The sequence below is a fragment of the Monomorium pharaonis genome, chromosome 5 (genome assembly GCF_013373865.1).
Source record: "Monomorium pharaonis isolate MP-MQ-018 chromosome 5, ASM1337386v2, whole genome shotgun sequence".
Lineage (NCBI taxonomy): Eukaryota > Metazoa > Arthropoda > Insecta > Hymenoptera > Formicidae > Monomorium > Monomorium pharaonis.
Window position 1 is genome coordinate 11269203 of NC_050471.1, and position 18202 is coordinate 11287404.

Sequence of the window (18202 nt, forward strand, 5' to 3'; positions counted from 1 at the left end):
TGGACGGGAGCGGACATACAAATTTATCACAAATTACAACGTTATTCCGCGGCAACGAAAAACTAACCTGGCTTCACACGGAAGCACGTTCGCGTACATAAGTGTTCGCGTTGGACAAAATACACCGGTTAATGGACGCCATTTTCAATTTACGCGACGAGTCTTTAAACTAACGATTCGTCCGGCGAAAAAAGCAGCGTGATAAGCAGCGATATCATGGCGAATGTACATCTCTCGCGAGTCCAAAAGCTTGAGAATAAATAGAGAAAGGGGTTTAAATTTTCTTTGTCGGCAGAGACGTTAATTCGTCGGGAGGTAGACGATCGCGTCGGATGGGATCGAAGGGCGATTCTTTTGCCAAACGAAGAGGACACGTTAGTGCCGTTGGTGGTGGTGGTGGTGGTGGTGACGACGTCGACGTCGACGGCGACGGAGGAGACGGCGCGGGCGGCGTGGCGTGGCGCGGCGCCGGAGCGTGTGCGTTCGGGCAAGATCGTAGTCTCTCGGGTGGAGTCGGTTCGCCGCCTTGCCTGCCATGACTGGCTGAGCTTGGCCTGCGCGGCGTCGCGGGGGAGCGAGGTGGCGCGTCGGCGAGGGAAACCGCCGCGCGGTGAATCCGGCGTCGTGATTGGTCGTCGCGTGGGAGAGCCGCCCGCCCGAGCTCACCGTCGCGCCGGCAGTCGGCACCGAGCATCCAAGTAGATCGTACCGGCAGGTATTCGGAGTCGGGGCGAGGGAACACAAGGTATACGCGCGCGGGAACGTAACACACGCGATTTGCCGAACATTGCTCCACGGAGCCGCGGGGCACGATGACTGCCCGGCGCGTGCACCATTCGCGGCGACAACAACGAGAGTGCCGTAGTTGCCGTCGTGGTGTCGCATTCGTCGCCGTCGCGCGTCGTCGTCTCCATCGTGCTACGGACCCGTTGACGGAATCGCGGTACAGTGCGCTCGCGGAAACATCGTGGCCACCGTGTTCTCCGTGCGAGTATGCTACGTCCTACGACAAGTCGGGCTCGAGCGGCGGGTGCGTGCACTGAGAGGTCCAGTCGCAGCTAGAGAGAGAGAGAGAGAGAGAGAGAGAGAGAGAGAGAGAGAGAGAGAGAGAGAGAGAGAGAGTGAGAGAGAGAGAGAGGGAGGGAGGGAGCGAGTAGAGGAGCAACCCGCGCGCGCCTCACTCCACAAACACACTGCAAACTCTACGCGTTAACTCTACGTCACGGCCTGCCTTCTGTACACACCACCTACCTCTGCGTCATCTTCCGCGGCGGAGTCTCTTTCTCTCTTGTCACCACGTCCTACGCCGCTTCACGCCGCTTCGCGCCCTCCTCCTCCTACTCCTCCTACTCCTACGACGCGACGACGGTAGCGGCGACCTTCCCACGCGCGTATCTCTCTCGCCGCCGCCGGCGACGACCGGAAATTAAACTCGCGCGCGCGAAAAGCGCGAGTGTGTGTCGTGCGCGACGCGTGGCGAGGTGTGTGCGGTGAGGTGAGGACGTCGTGAGGCGAGGAGGCCCGGCCCGGCCGTCTCGTCGTCGTTCCGTCTTTCGTCTCCTCCGTACCGCCGTCGGCCACCGTCGGCGAGTCGGCGAGACGTTGTCATTAACCGCGCGCGTCGCGGTTGTCATTTCGCGCGCTTACGCGCGCGCGCGCGCGCGAGTCAAGAAACGCGAGGAGCGTCGTTTGCCGCTCTTTGTCTCCCGGTAGCGACGACGCGCAGAACGGCGGCCTAATCTCCGCTCCGCGTGAACGCAGTGGCGCGACAGTGACCGCGGGTGGTGAACAGTGACGGTTCTGTGTGCTGCTGCTGCTGCTACCGCTACCTCAAGTTGCACCCGATAACTCGGATCAGTGAACGGTGAGATCCACGCGCGCGAAACGAGGTGCTTCTCGAGGAGAATTCTCGCTCGCCGTCGGCCATCGTTCATAATCTTGAGAAAGAAAGAGAGAGAGAGAGAGAAGAGAGAACGGAGTCATCCGGATCGGCAAGTTTGGCAAGTGACGACAGGGAAGACGGTGGCCGTCGCTCGCGTGCCAGCAATAATGCCGCACGTGAGCAGCAGCGGCGGCGGCGACGATCTCGGCAGCGAAGACGAGGTCAAGGTCTTCAAGGATGAGGGCGAGGAGGAGAAGAGGTCTTCGGAGAACCTTACCGAGGACAAGAGCGACCTTATTGACCTCACCGAGTCCGAGGTGCGGAGCTCTCCACACGCTCTCGTCTCTTTACTTTCCATTTCTTTCCCGTTGTGTTTTGCCATTTACTTTTCTTCTCATCCATACCAAAATGTCCATACCTGTTAGCCGCGACGAACTGCGAAGGACGCGAGGCATTAAGTGCGTGAATGTGTGTTGCAGGAAAAGGGCGCACTCTCCGCTGGCACCTACGCGACGACGGGAAAAACGTCGGCGAGATCCGACCTCAGTCCCGTTTTCGGTAAGTCTTGCTCCATCCATCTCTATTCTCGACGCGTTCGCTCCGAGCCGTTTGCTTTCATCCACGGAGCCTTCCGCCATTAAAAACCCTCGCGTCAAGCTTACTTTCCATTTCCGTATTTTCCGCAACAGTTGTCGATGTCGACCCGCGGTAACGTGAAAAAAAAAACAGTGACGCTTTCATCGGCGAACAGTTAGCTCCTCTTTTTTTCTCTCTCTCTCTCTCTCTCTCTCTCTCTCTCTATTTCTCCTCGGGAATTATATCAACAGCAATTTCGTCGCGTGAGTTTAATTATTCGTTGGCCTCCCCTATAATCCTACCAAGTCAACGGGATCGATACATCATTCCGTTGCTTCGTGGTAAACAGCTGGCTAAAGGTCCACTTGAACGGAAGTAATGCGTAACAACACTCAAATGCGCAAGGTGTAACGTAATTTTAATTCCACAACGTGATGCAAGACGTTGTCAAGTTTCCTCGGAAAAGGGAAAGAAGAAAAGTATTTCCTTCCTCGGGATATTCTGCCCGCGACAACGACCCGCGTCGCGTTGAAACGCTCCAATCTATAGCCATCCATACACCACCGATAATCCTCGTATCGTCGGTACGTAGATATAGAAGTAATTTCATAGCAAGTAAGTAAGTAAGTAAGTAAGTAAGTAGGTTCCCCGCGAGTCGCGACGACTGCGAGAATATAAATCTAGTGTAGCTGCCGGCGAATTGATCGCGGAGCACGAAGGAATTAAATAATCGACGATCAACGGGCGCGACCGCCGCGCCGCGTCGCGCCGGCACGGCGTTTCCTAATGGTGTCCACGTCTATGGGCTTAGCCCCGATACCGCGTCGCGCCAGGTATCTCGCGCTTAGATTAACGTCATTTGAAATCGATCGCGGCGCGATAAGTGTCTACTCTCGTAGCCGCTTTCACGGTTCGGTGATAATGGTGCCTGTGTATGTGCGCGAGAGCGCGCGCGCGCGCGCTCTGTGTCGGCAGAGAAAATATGTTACTCGGATTCCCGGCGTTCGCCAGCCACACGGCGCTCCTATTAATTTCCTCGCCATTACGCCACATTACGTTGCACGTCGTCACCATTCGAAAGGTTCTTCTCCGTCGTCACTGACGGTAGCGACGGCGGCGGCAGCAGCAGCGGCGGCGGCGGCGGCGGAGGAGACCTCGTTGCCCACACTCTCCGGTCGCAATAATCGCCAACGCCGGAGGCGTCGACAACGACACTTGGACAATTCTACGCGTGAGAGAAAGTAAGAGAGAAAGAGAGAGAGAAAGAGAAAGAAAGAGAGAAATATGCCTCCATGTTGCTCTTATTGCCGCGACGTCAATAAAACTACTTTGGAGGCCGTCTCGAATCGCCTTCTCGTTCCTTCTTTCAAAGGTCGTCGCCAAAACACACGCCGATTGTTACGCGACCGACGGATTATAGAAACATATTGAAAAAGAATTTTGGAGCTGATGGAATGTGCCAAATTAGCTCCCAGCATACGCGACAAATGTGGCAAAAATTTCACTTTGATTTTGTCTCGCTTTTTCAGCGTTGACGATTTATTTCACGGTCCACGGAATATTTAATATTTCTACGCAGTACGTACGCATATATACATTAGGTAATATTTATATTCTTCGGTTATCGACTCGAAACTTTTTAGAAACGATATTTCGGAGGGAACAACAAGAGTAATGCTAATTGCTGCTCGGTATAATCTTTACAAGGATAACAACGGCCGTGAAACGAACGCGATAACATCGCCGAGCGTCTCGCCAGAAAAATTCAACCAATGTAAACAATGCAGTAAACTCGACGCGCAACGCATGTACTCCCGCGGAAAAGGAAACGTCAAGGTCAAGAAAACCGTCACGTTTCTCGCAGCTTCTCTCCTTAAAAAAAAAGAGGGAGCGTTGAGTAAATTTCTCGAGAAACTGCCGCGAACGTTTTTTTTTTTTCAATCATAATTAAATTTTACACCAATATGTATATTAATTAATACAAGAAGTAGAAGACGAGTGCAATTTCTCGGTCTAGGCGCTTGGTGCGATATGATTTTTGTGTGCATTTTTACAATCTCCAGCTCCACGCAAACGGAGTGCATAATATATTTCTCCGGATCTGATGGATGCTTGTTAGCGTCAAAACTATTAAATTGCTCGTTAATATAATTTGTGAATTAAAGATTTCAACTTTGCGTAAGGACTGTTTCAAGATCGCATAGTTCGCATAAGCTAGAGATTGTAAAAGGTTGCAAGGAAAAAATATTACCGGGCACCGAAAATTACCTCGACCGGAATCTGGCATTTTTCTTGTTTCTTCAAATTGTGCGCTTTGTGATATTATCTTCTCACAATATTTTAGGAAAAAACTTGACAGTTTTCCATTTATTTATTTCTTTTGTTCAAAATGTGGCCTTAATGTCCTCTCAATCTTTGAAAGGTTCAGAAGTTGATTCTACTTCTATAGTTTGTCAGTTGTAAAAAAAAAAAAAGAAATCGAGCGCGCGGAGTTTACGAGTAACAGATTCGTTCGGAACAAATCGCTCCGACGTGCCAGTAACATATACAATAAAGTGCGTGCCTATCGTTCTCTCCGGTTGACTACTCGTCCCTCTTCCCTGCCAGACATTGTCACTGACAAATCGATGTCGCGCTACCGTGCACGCTGTCGTGCTGTTGCCAAAACATTTTAATGAGTTAACGTGGTCGTACGTCTCCCGCCGAGTCCTGTGTTCGAGATGTCGTGGCCACGATTACGGTACCACTGTCTGGAGAGCGTGATTATCGAAATGTACCGGCTCTTAGATATACCTCTCGCGTTACATGGCTTATGCAATACGTAGCCGCACGAAATAATTCTTTACGATCGCAAATGTCCGTTTGCCTTCCAATTTTCTGTCCTCGTCGTCTGTTACGATCTCTTGAAATGTATGAATTTGGATTAGCCATTGTCAATTACACACGTCGCCTTACATGTTTTCAGATAATATGTTTTCATTAATCAGATTCTATCATCGCCGTCATGGATCACTTATGGGAATACGTAGAATGCTAACGAGAGAAAGAGAGAAAGAGAGAGAGCGAAGGATTCGTTGCCCTAACTGTCAGAAAACGTTTAAAACTTTACATCGGGATCCGTTGTAATCGCTTAAGTGGTTAATTATGGCTCTTCGAGGAAGGCGAGCGCAAGGCTCAAGCGGAATTAATCTTGGCATCGGCCGACTTCACTAGAGCCGCTTCACATGTTCTTTTTTTTTTTGTCGCTTGTCTGCATGAGAACTAGTTATTCAGATACGCCGAGAAAGTCGAGATTGCGTGCAACGCGTCACATTCCGACGGCGATTTTTAACCAAACACGATTTACTCCGCGAGTTGACGACGTCTGTATTGTGGAGATGCGCGAATCAATGACGAAGCAAAATACATGATGCTCGTATTCGAATTGGTTTTCTATAATTCGTATAAATTCTATGTTTATAATTAAAAATGAACCGAAAACGCGCGAATCTTGTGCACAAAAAATTTTGCCCTTTATATATTGAATTTTTTGTCGCGCGCGACGCGACATACGATCTGATACTATGTACCACCTGTTATCTGTCTGTTTAAAAAAATGAAAAAAATATCAGAAGCGTTTGCTCGCAAGCGTATATACATACACATAAAATATGTTCACATGAGTGCCTAAGTAACATTGTTGCTAATGTATTACTACCATTAACAGGTATAAAAACGCAATACAATATTTTCTTTGTCAACGCTATCTTTTTCTCGTACACTACTTGTGTTTAATACGGTTTGGGTTTAGTAATGTTCAAAATTTCTACGCATTATACGTATGGGAACGAAAATTCATCTTTACCCAACCTTTTCTCGTTGCATCTCTTCCAAGTGTGCTACTCGGATTAAAACCGTTCGAAGTAATTTACGACAAATATGGCTAATTATGGCAAATCCTTATTTCTTTGAGCAAAATAATTACTACGACTTTTTCGCCATCGAACGACGATTTATGTCGGATGTGTCGGTTAAAATGAAACGCATAATATAATATACAAAATAAAATATACACAAGCGTAGATGATAGTGGTCGAACGATTAACCACCAGAGTTTTTATTGCAAATTGATTTCGCAAGCGAGCGACTACATTGCGATGTAAATTTGAACGCACGGCACGGTAATACCAACGATCGCGAAACGTTCTTTCTTTATTCTTCGTGTCTTTCTGTTTCGTGCGCAACAATATTAACACGTGCTAATATCGCAAAAGTTTAATTCTGACAAAACCAAAAGTCTCTATTTCAATCGTAAGATATAAAAGTTGCTTCAATTTTTAATTTAATTTTTTGTAAAGTGCTCACAGGAGTTATAATTTTTCTCTCTTGACCTTTTTTGGGCAATCAAATTTATCTATCTCCTATGTAAGAACTTGAAATATGAAATAAACTTGAACGGGCGCTGTTGATGTGCCACACGCACGGTACCTACGCGATTGCACGCGATTTCTTCCGGTGGTATGTACGTGGGCATTCGCGAAAGCTTGCCTTTCGATACACATACTTTGTCGCTGCTCGGAAGCCGCCTCCGCGCGTCTGGATTGCACCTCGGACTCCGCGATTATACGTCGCGCAATGCATCATAGCGTGGTTCAAGGATTGAGAAAGAAAGAGAGAGAGAGAGAGAGAGAAAAGAAATGAAACGGTAGTGAGAGGTAGGGGAGAGTTAGAAACGATGTGTCTCGTTGTGCGAAGTAATTGACGAGTTCGCGTGTAGGCGGTCGGGCGCCTAGATCGCCTCGAGCGCACCATAGGCTTATCCCAAGAGACGAAAAACGAAACGAAACGAACAGTCCGACGGGCGAGCGCGAAATCGTGACGGATAGAGAGAGAGAGAGAGAGAGAGAGAGAGAGAGAGAGAGAGAGAGAGAGAGAGGGAGAGAGAGAGAGAGAGAGAGAAGGGGAAGAGGACTTCTCTTCGTAAAGAAGAGGCGAAGAAACGAGACGATGCGAGAGCAAGAGGGCAGAGAGAAACGTAACGAGAAGAGAGGAGAGACCCCGCTGCTGCTGCATCATCCTGAACTTGCCCGAATACCTTCCCTCCGAACCGTACGATGTGTATCCGTTCACCAATGCACATGGCACCCAAGCGAGTTCTCTTTCTTCTCTCTCTTTCTCTCACTCACTTCTTTTCCACTCTCTTCTTCACGCCTTCCTTCTCGCGTATCGCTCGCGTTCGATTTCTCTCTTCTTCTCTCGTTCTCCGTAGCATCCCGTCACGGCTCTCTCGCTCTCGTTCCCTCAGTCCTTTCCTTTCCTCTTCTCTTGCTTCGTCTCTTCTCGGAGCTAACCCACCCATTTCTTACGCTCTGTAGCATATACCGGGTACATCGAAATTTCCGCAAGTCTTCTCGATATTCCAACACAATCACGATAATAAAGTAATAAAGGGTTGAAGAAAAGTAGTAAGGGTAGTTATACTTGTACATTTTGATGCAGAAGTATCGTAAATTGCGTTTTTGTTGATTATAATTTCTTTAACATTATAATCAATAGAAATAGTAGTTACAAAATGAAAATTATTTATTTCTATAATATTAAGGTAAAAAAAAGTAATGTACCGAACAATTAAATGGCGCTAGTGGCGGAATGGTTAGTCGGATCGAGTTGAAACTTTCTATGCTTATTGTGTTAGCTGTACTGCTTCTGCGCGCATATTGACGATTGGCTGTCATTGTTAGAAGTGGTGATTCAGTACGTTCAATCATGGAGTTCGAAAAGACGCATATCCGTCTTCTTCATTATTTTCGCGTTGGGAAAAGTGTAACCGAGACATGGAGAATCGTTGACGAGGTCGAAGAGGAAGAGATGATCGAAGGTCGTAGAAAGCGAAGGACATTATTTTGACTAAGACATGTTTATCCGTTTGAAAGTTACAATAAATTAAAATTGATTAAATAAAAGTACATTAAGTACTTTCGTTCCAACTTAATATTTTTTTTAATAAGCAATTTTTTTTTTCTAAGTTGTACGCGCGTCTTTGATATTATTACAAGGCTATGACAGCATGTTTTACAGTGTGTGGATGTCCCTTACGACCGCATCACAATGCAGTCGGAGAAATCTGTGATACATTGTGTAATCTTTTCTGTAAATAACTGTTACGGTAAATTCTATTCAAATTCACCGTAAAATCTGAATGAATAAAGTGACGTGTATTATTGGTACACCCGATATGCAAGCACAGACACACACTGGCTACAGTCAGCATTATACATCTACCCTGACTCGCCTTTACCTACCTACCTACCTACCTACCTGTTCGCTAACGAGCCTACCTGCCGGACTTCTTGCATTCGGAAAGGTTGGGTGAGAGAAAGATAGGAGAAAGAAAGAGAGAGAGAGAGAGAGAGAAGGAAGGAAGGCAAGGTTCTGTCGATTCGCCGCCCATGGTGCCTATCCCCATGGGTTCGGCAACTACACCCCGCAGTGGTGCTTCCTTTATAAATGGTTAAACAAATTCCTCTTGCGAAACGCCTTTCCCAGAATCAGATACGTACGTGTGCCACAAGCAAAGGCGACTCTCAGGAAATGTGCTTGTCCCACTAAACTACCATAATTTCATGGGCGTAGGCAAAGATTCGGAATTTATAACTTAAAAAAAAGTAAAACGATTCTAGTCACATGCTACCGGAAAAACGTGCACAATTCTTGAAATATTCTAACACAAAGTCCCAATCTCGAGCATTTTCTAAAGTAGAATACAATCGAAATCCTGTATTCTCGTATATTTTTTACTTAAACGCGAAAATAAATTTAAAAATCGCAATTGATACGATTGATACTAATGAGCAGCATATCAGTTCTCACGATTCTCGTGTCTTTTATCGCATATCGCACATCGTATTTTATATCTTATCGCTTGGTAGATTATCGATTTCTTTTGTTTTCAATTTGATGTCTGTAAAATCGATAGACATGACATTAAGTACCGATTAATGACGTAAATTTTTGACAGACGATTGTCTCCGGTTCGCAACATATAGATTGCGCGTAATAGTTTAATTCACGCAATGTTACGCGCCAAATTTTTTTCAACAAATGGATTTTTGCCGTAGCGAGATTCTCCTCGCGCATTGTGTTTGATGGAAATTAATAAGTTGTTTCACGAGTGAAAGCGGGTCAAGGAGGCTGTCAAATATTGACGCCAAAGATACAGTGTATTTAAAAACAAAATTCTCTAAAATTTATGTGCACGAGACACATAGATTTACAAAAAAAAAATGGAATAAAAATTGATTCGTTATTTATGCAACTAACGTTTTCTTTTAAATCAGACGGGATATGACAAAAATTTATATACATATACACGCGAATGAGAAAATAAAGACTTTTACAAATACTACGCTAATGCGTATTAAGATAATCCTGGTTTAATTAACATTAGATAACGAGCTTACATGCATCATGGAGCAACACTTATTTTTATATTGTTTTAGTCATTCTTTTTGATCAAGATTAACGTAACAGTTACATAAAAATTCTTTTAATAACAATCTATCGATCTCAAACACGAGACGGTCATTTGCAAGAAACCTACTTTACAATGTTTTCTTTTTAAATATCTTCTACTCGTTATGTCATTATTCTTTCGTCAAATAAAGATTAGTGAGACAAAAGGGTGTTAATTAAATATTGCATATGATGTGATATAAGTAATAAACAGTGAATGCACTGACGAAAGTGTTACTTTCGATACTCATTTAAAGCGTGATGTTTGCGTTACGTGAACACAAACACGCAAATACCTTGTTCGCGCGCGCGAGAGGAGTAAACCGCCGTTTAATAAAATAGCGTGATCCTGGTGACGCATGCTATCGTATATAAACGCGCTGAAATGTTCGCCTACAGAGTACTTTGACGAGATTAATACAGGTAAATGCAAACGACTCATTTATCGCGCTTCGCTCCGGGCGAGATTAATAATCTTGCGGATTCAGTTAACACATTGCGAAGTTTGATCTTGCGAATATGATTAACATGAGCAGAATTAGATATGCATTTTATTAACTTTTTTATTTGTTTAAAAATGATGTGGACTTATACATATTGTAAAAAAAATATATTTTTAAAAATATTGTTCTTGTATGTAGGGATATATGCATAGACAGATTTTTCCGATAACATTCCATTTTCGGGACAAAAGTTCTTTTTAAAATATAAAAGTTTAAAAGCATAAGGTTTCCTCACTGTGCTAATGAGGATTAACATAAGCTTGCATATTCTCGCTCTTGAATTTTGCGCTTCCGTTCCTTAAAATGCATTTTCGACGCGACGGCGACGCTCTAACGAAGATCACGCGGATCTCGAAAAACCCGGCTGGCAAAAGAATGAAAAAGCGGACGCATGTTAATAAGCTGTGCTCGCCCAAAATACCGGTTTTCCTTTCGAGACTCGCACGGTTACGATTCAGGTTTGTCCGCCCATTTTCGAACTCAGCCGAACCGATTTTCGTCAAACAAAGTCGTTGGACCGTACAACTCTTGAGTCAATTAACGCCAAGAGACAGTCGTCGTCGCCGTTAAACCGTTATCGAACTTCGTTGTTCGCGTTTCTTCTTAAAAAGAGGAAGGAAGTTAAGTAAGAAATGAAAAGAGGAAAACGAAGAAATACACATATTTCATTAGCCTATGCTCGCTAATTATGTTATTTTTGTAATAGAGTAAAAGTTACGAGGTAGTTACGATTAAAGTGATGTTTACAAACTTTGTTCTTTGAGAGGTAATCAGAAATTAGCCTCAAGCATATTCTCTTTTTAGATAAAAATCAAGAAAATAATAACCAGTAGATACATCGGTAATTAGAATACGTGGAGAAATCTTGCGGAGAGAATGAGATTAGGTAAAGAAAGGAGAAAGGCGAGAAAAGTTTGTGTAATAGGAAAGAGGAGAACGATATACAAAGAGAGAGAGAGAGAGAGACGAGATAAAAATCAAATGAGCGGGAATAAAGTAGTGAAGAAAATGCGGATTGGAAAGAGAGAGAAAGAGAAAAGGGAAGATGGTAAACGAGAAGGCACAGGCACTGTCTGTGTGAGCCGAAGGTTAGCAATCTGTGTAGTGTTTTACGACAACTATAAATATGACCGTAAAGCTCTTTGTTTAGAGCAGCTAGTCCGGCTTTCGAAACTCTGCCCTTACTTGCCACCGCTCTGCCGCTTGCGGAGGCTATTTAGGCTCTAGAGAGTAAACGACTTGTACACCGCTGTTTCGCACTCCGTCGATCATTTGATTTTCGGACTCTCGATACAGGTAAAATAACCGGAAAATAAGAAATTTATAATTTGGGATGGTTGTAATTTTATAGGAAATTGAAATACTACAATCCGATCACGCGTCATAACATCCGAATGTCTTTGACAATAGCTAGGATATTTGCACGTGAAAATTTTTGCCGAAGCCTTTGATTAAAAAAGAACGCCTATGGCGACGGTGGCATCTGCCAACCATATGCTAAGGCGACCGGGGCCGGGATAGCAGGCTGTCACGCTAATGTCAGGTTAAGCGGTGAGAATGATTTACAAGCGGCGAGTTCGAAGAGATGCATGTACACATAGTATTTTGAGATAGAGAGAAAAAGCAGAGGAGAGAGAGAGAGAGAGAGAGAATTTCTTGCTGTTTAGGATTCTCTTCTCTATGCACGCTTTGGTCTTGCTCATTTAATTATAATTACCTTCGGTTCTCGACCAACGCATTGACCGCATAGTAAATATTGCACGAGCCGAAACGCACCACTCGAACGATCGGTTTCCATTTGGAAGATTTCCGCTATTACGTAATTAGCGTTTCGCGTGACCACGCAATCGTCATGCTAAAAAGATGTAATGGATTCGGGAGTGTCAGATATTTCAGGAAACAACGTATATACATCAAGTTGGATGCTGCATAAAAATAACGTAATAGTATATTCTATCTTTAAACATTAATACACTGCTTTTAATATATATATATATATATATATATATATATATATATAATATGTATATATAATATTAAAAGCTATTAAATATTTATTTATATTTCAATTTTTATTAAATACAAATTTGCTTTTATCATTACTTATATTGTACTGATTAAAAATTGTTATAAAAATATATTTTTAACATTAAATACCATCAAAACGTCTCATCGTGTCTTACAGGCCCGACGATGACGATATTACGTATGTTTTTCCTCCTTTACGCTACAATGTAAATATTCCACTTGGAAATTGACCGTCAAATTCACGACAGTGTTTAAATGTTAACATCGATTGCTTACCGGTTCTCTACGGTAAGTTGTTAGGACGGCACTGATCATATTCTACATAAAATAATTGTACACAATCAGAATATTCTACGCAAATATATTGTATACAAAAAATTGTACGTGGAAAAACTGTGCGCAAGAATTATTCTTGAATTAAAAATTGCACACGGATATATTGTGTTTAGAAAAACTGTCCACTACACAGTTTTTCTATGCACAATATATCCGTGTACAATTTTTAATTCACGAATAATTCTTGTGCACAGTTTTTCCATGCACGTACAATTTTTTTGTGTACCATAATATATTTGTGTAGAATATGATCAGTGCCGTCAGGACAATTCTACGCGAGAATAGATATTTATTGCAATAATGAAAAATTAATCTGTGAAAGAAATTTCGATAGACGTCGAACGACGATAATAGGCAAAGAGAAAGAAGGAAGTCGAGGATAGCAAGGAGGGCCGATCAATCGGCTTGGTGATATTCGCCGGTGAGCTAACTAAGGCTAAATAAGGTAGCCGGCCGGTCTCCGTAAATAATTGTATCTCGTAAAGCGACTAGGTAACTAAGGATTTATATGGGCGTAGCCGACGGGGCTGACACTCGCTACTTGGGTACACGACGGCGCATAACAGCCTCCACTCCCTCCCCATCTTTCCTTGTCTTCTTTTCTTATTACGCGTCTTCTCTTCTTGTTTTTTCCCTAACATCCTTCCTCTGCCTCGTTCCTTTCTTCGGACGAACGTAACCTGCAAGTACCATAGTGGCGCACACGTGGCAGGAGAGGCAGTCTCTTCGAGGGGACCGTGCCTCTCCTCTTCCTCCTCTCTGGTGGTCAATGTTGTATCGGACGCGGACCTTTCAAAGGCTTAACTTTAGTCATGCAAATTAACCGTCGAGAGACCTCGAAGGTAGCCCATTACGCTCGCGACAATTCGCTCTTTTTTAATTGCCTCGTCCCTGTCGCGCGGCTACGACCGTGAAAAATTGCAATGTGTGTCAACGCGACGAACAAGCTCCTCTCGTTTAACTCTTCAGAGGGCAAGAATGTAAAGTGTTTGTGATTGAAATTGAAATTTTTTTTTTCCAGCCGTTTACTATTATTTTTCGTTTTTCATATACTTTTTTAATATTTCATTACTTTTGGTTTATCTTCAGCGATTACATTTTGTCACAAATTTTGTTCAATCTGAGCACGACGAGAAAAGTATACTTTTATTCGGGTATATATGCGAACACGGCATCTCGAATGCTTTCCGACACTTTTAATCTCTTGGGCGCAGGATGCGTATGTGAATTACTTTTCACGATTTCGAATCTCGAACGTGAGGCTAACTCGTACACAACTTTTCTTTTATCGCCATCATCATCATTGTGCTTTTTTTTTTTTTTTTTTTTATATTTTCCTCTCTCCCGTTGCGCACCCCGTCGCATCGCGCGCGAGGGCAACGGGATTCCGAGAAATTTTTTTCTTCCGCCCGAGATTTCTCGACGGCGATTTAATGGAATTAAAAAGTTTCCGCGATGCACATCGCTGCGCCCTTTACTCCCACGCGGCGCGGGGGACTCGGCATAAAAATAGCTTACGCGCGAAAAAGAAAAGCCCCGATCGCTGATCAACGATCTGGGAAATTAATTATCGTGCACGAAGAAACCTCGCGGAGATTATTAGTCACGGCTCGGCCGTAGTTATCGCCGTCGTAGCTCTAAAGAGCCTTTTGCGTGCGCTCGCCGCGCGTCTCCGCTTATAGATACGCTAATCTTATCTCTCACCAAGATAGTGCACCATGCCCACGATATAATTACCGATTGATGCTGCTTTTTTTTCTACGTAGTTTTGCTTTTTTTACAGTAAAAAGAAGCGTGAGCGTTACTTTCGATTCGGTTATCGTTTCTTTAATTAATTAGGTCAGACTGTCACGTAATATATCGTTAATGACAAGTCTTTTATTGAGAAAATGCTCGTAGGAGGCATAGAAATCCAATTCTAGCGGAAGTCACGCTTCCGAGCGACGCGTGCTTCATGCATGATTGTCTATTTTTCCATTTTCAATTCTTCTTATCAATTTCGTTTTCCGTTACCAGATATTCGCGACACTCCTGGAACGGACAATTGATCCATTCGCCAAGTATATGATATTGTGATACAAGACCATGAATATCATTAAAATTACGTACCTAATTGTAAAGTTGCAAACGATATTTTTTTTTATGAAATAAAAATACCAACAGTGAATCACCACGAACCCGCCGTAGTCTGGTGCAAAGTTAATGCGGGCTTGATTTGCTAACGTGCTTTTTTCCTCGGACGAGTAGGCGCATAATTTATCACCTTGTTATCCTTTCGTAGACGTGTTAAGCTCTTTTCTCAAACTTTCGAATGTTTTGTGCTCGTCTCACCGATTCACACTCCATCATGAATCGCGCCGATCTGCCCCACGAAAATTATACCATAAAAAACACAAGGATAAGGAACAACAATAATGTGACATGAAAATAAAGGAAAATATAAGGAAGAATCTATGTATTTCTTAGATGTAGATGAGATGTGGATAAGTAACCGTGAAAAGATTATAAAGTTATGAAATTAGGTGTTTATAATTTGTTTCGAATTAAAAGTAACAATTGCTATTTACTTTTTCCGAGCATTTCTAAAACTATTTTCCACAATATTGAGGAAATTGCATGTTTAGTTAGAGACACCCTATATGCCGGTACGAGTGGGTGCGCGCGTGTCTCCTTGTCCCCTCTTTTGCGGACGATCTCTGGACCCGGTGGGGCACCTTCTTTCCATCTCGCGGCCCTCAACGGACAGAGCCCGAGGCCAAGCGCGCAGGGCCGTAGGCCCCTGGCCTCGCTACACCCGCCAGGGCTACGAATAGCCGTATGCGACGTTGCCGTATCCTCCTGTTTGAGCGAGAGAATACCCAGTTTTGTATAAATTATCCATCGTGAAAAAACCCATGTGACTCTCTAAGGAGAAAAAAGCAAATATTGAAGAAATTGCACGATATGCTGATATCGAAGAATAAGAAATTTTTTAATAATTTGTTCATCAACTGTGTGTCATACGATTGATTGTGAGAAATAAACATTTCTTCATCGGATTTTATATTTAAGATTGCTTTAAGTATGATCCCAAGCTGTACACGAGTGGATTCTTAAGACTGCTCATGATCGGACTTGAGACCTTATCTATCTATCTATCTATATATTATATATAGATAGGACTATGCATCGCTTCTTTGTTGCAATTTCCAAAAGTTGCAATTAAATCAAAATTATATCGATTTCAATTTCGAATTTGAACGTTAAGAAACATCAGAGTAATCTTTTGTTTTCTATAAAACTCTTTCATATTACGTTACAAATTAATTACTTTGACTGGGTCTCGTAGGTAAATATTAAGACACCTGATAACCATCGTGAAATTTATGATCAGCGATCACGTCAATGTTCTACCATAGATATTCGCATTCGTCAGTCCGTAATGGAAATTGTTGCCTTAGATTCTCGATCAACTTTGTGTTGCTATCGAATATCATATCGTTATTCGATAGCATGCATTTCTTACTACAAATGGAAGTGCTTAGTGCGTTTCAGGATGTAGGAAGTATCAATGAACCGTCAAAAATCCGAACGGATATAGCCGGATTAGATCGAGCCTAATCGGATTAGGCCACTTGATCAATCGCGGTCGTATCAATCAATTGGTGCTCGAGTGTATTTTTTCAGATTCAAACGTTTCTTATAAATATTTATAATAAAATAGAAATTAATGATATCAATGACGTATTTTTAATAATCTGTCATATCTGTTTAATATGTATTATTCTTGTAGTTTATCTTGGACAAGTTACGGATTTTAATCTCGTATTAATTGCGGATTACGTAAAGTCGATCGAAAGTCACGCGTCAAGTTTACGCCACAGGCGCGAAGAGAAGTTTTGGAATATCGCTTTCCCGGAAGGAGGAGCAGGTCGTTGGACTGAAATATCACGCGCGCGTCCCAGGAATTCCAGCGAAGAATTCGTTTATTTCTTTCTTTATATTATTCGCCGGGCCTATTCTAACGTTGACGCTTGGTTAAACGAGAACTTTCCCTCATCTCGTCCACGTATTTCGTGTTACACAGAAACCTTTGTCACTTGTATGAATGTATTGTTCATTGTCGATTTAATAAATAGATCAATGAAATTTTTATATTGCCTTATGTACCAATATATATGTATATATATATATATAAAACAGGTACAAAATATTTTCGTCAACATGCATTCGCATTTGCTGTAAACTACTTATTTATTCGAGATAGAATATCTGGAAGAGTGAGTAATAAATGTTTTTTCGTTGCCCATGTGGGCGCGCTTTTTCTCGGAAACGAACATAATAGTCCGTAGAAATCGGTCCTTGTCAGCGACCTCCATCACTTCCGAAACCTGTCAAAACTGCATCGCTCACTACCTGCGTGAGCGCGGTATCCCGAAGAATGCGCTTACATTCGAGAGACGTATTGTTGAAGGGAAGCGATCGACAAGGCGTCGAAGCGCGTCGGGTCTGGCCGTACACTGCCTTAATACGATACAAGGATTCCAGACGGTATTTCGCTTGATTCTGAATAGCCTATAGATTGCGTATACAGGTATAAGTAGTATACAGGTAGACGGATCTTTGTTAGTTTAATTATTGATGTACGTAGTATTTTGTTGTTGAATTTTTCAGATTTAAGATAGATCAGAAATGATCTTTTTTTGACGCTCATGTTAGCGGAAAGAGTTCTTGAAAATTACCCTTTTCTAATGTTGAATTTGTGTGGCATTTCATCTCTGTCCATCGATTTTCGCAATTCAAAAAAGTAATTACAATGACATGCTACAAATACATTATAATGGTTTTTGTAGTAGAGAGGTAGTGACGGATAAAAAAAAAAAGAAAAAAAACGTATGAGTTTACAAACTTTTTTGCTACCGTTAGCGTTTAATAAATTTTTGAAAAAAGAAAAAAACGTAATACTTATAATGGGATATAGCAGTCAACAGAATTTAGCAATTTTCAAACGGCAAGTAACGTAGTCACTCCTGTTGCTTATTAAAAAATTACGAGGCGATTAAACTAGTCGCTCGAACGGGACTCGCAACGTTCCTCGGAGAGCGGAGTCGAGTTTGCGGCAGATCCGCGAACGTTGGGGGAAAATCTTGGCCTCAACATGCCTCACCGTAGTTCTTTGATCGGTCGAGTGTCCAAAGAGATCTCGGCCGATTAAAAACTCATCGCTAGGCAATAACGGCCACTCTCGCTGTCTCGGTGTATGGTTATCGCAGACTCTCGCTTTCTTCTCGAGGCGTGCCCGGTTTTATCTCGGCTTTATCTCGCCCCATTACCGTCGTAAGAACCTCGACTGTGGATGGAACGAGAACCGACTCGTTTTCTCGTGTCTCTGTCCGCGACAAATATG

General features: G+C 43.0%; 1 protein-coding gene across 3 annotated transcripts in view; it reads left to right on the forward strand.

Moving 5' to 3' along the window:
• Window positions 1-690: 690 nt before the first annotated feature.
• LOC118645653 (protein pangolin, isoforms A/H/I/S-like) overlaps window positions 691-18202 on the forward strand; it is a 106458-nt gene continuing 88946 nt past the window's right edge. Inside the window, exons 1-2 of one of the 3 annotated variants that reach the window (XM_036287172.1) lie at window positions 691-2199; window positions 2362-2440. In XM_036287172.1, the coding sequence (XP_036143065.1) occupies window positions 2050-2199; window positions 2362-2440 (229 nt within the window). In that variant the 5' untranslated portion in view covers window positions 691-2049. The remainder of the gene's footprint in view (window positions 2200-2361; window positions 2441-18202) is intronic. The other 2 variants (XM_036287173.1, XM_036287174.1) reach the window with 2 other exon arrangements.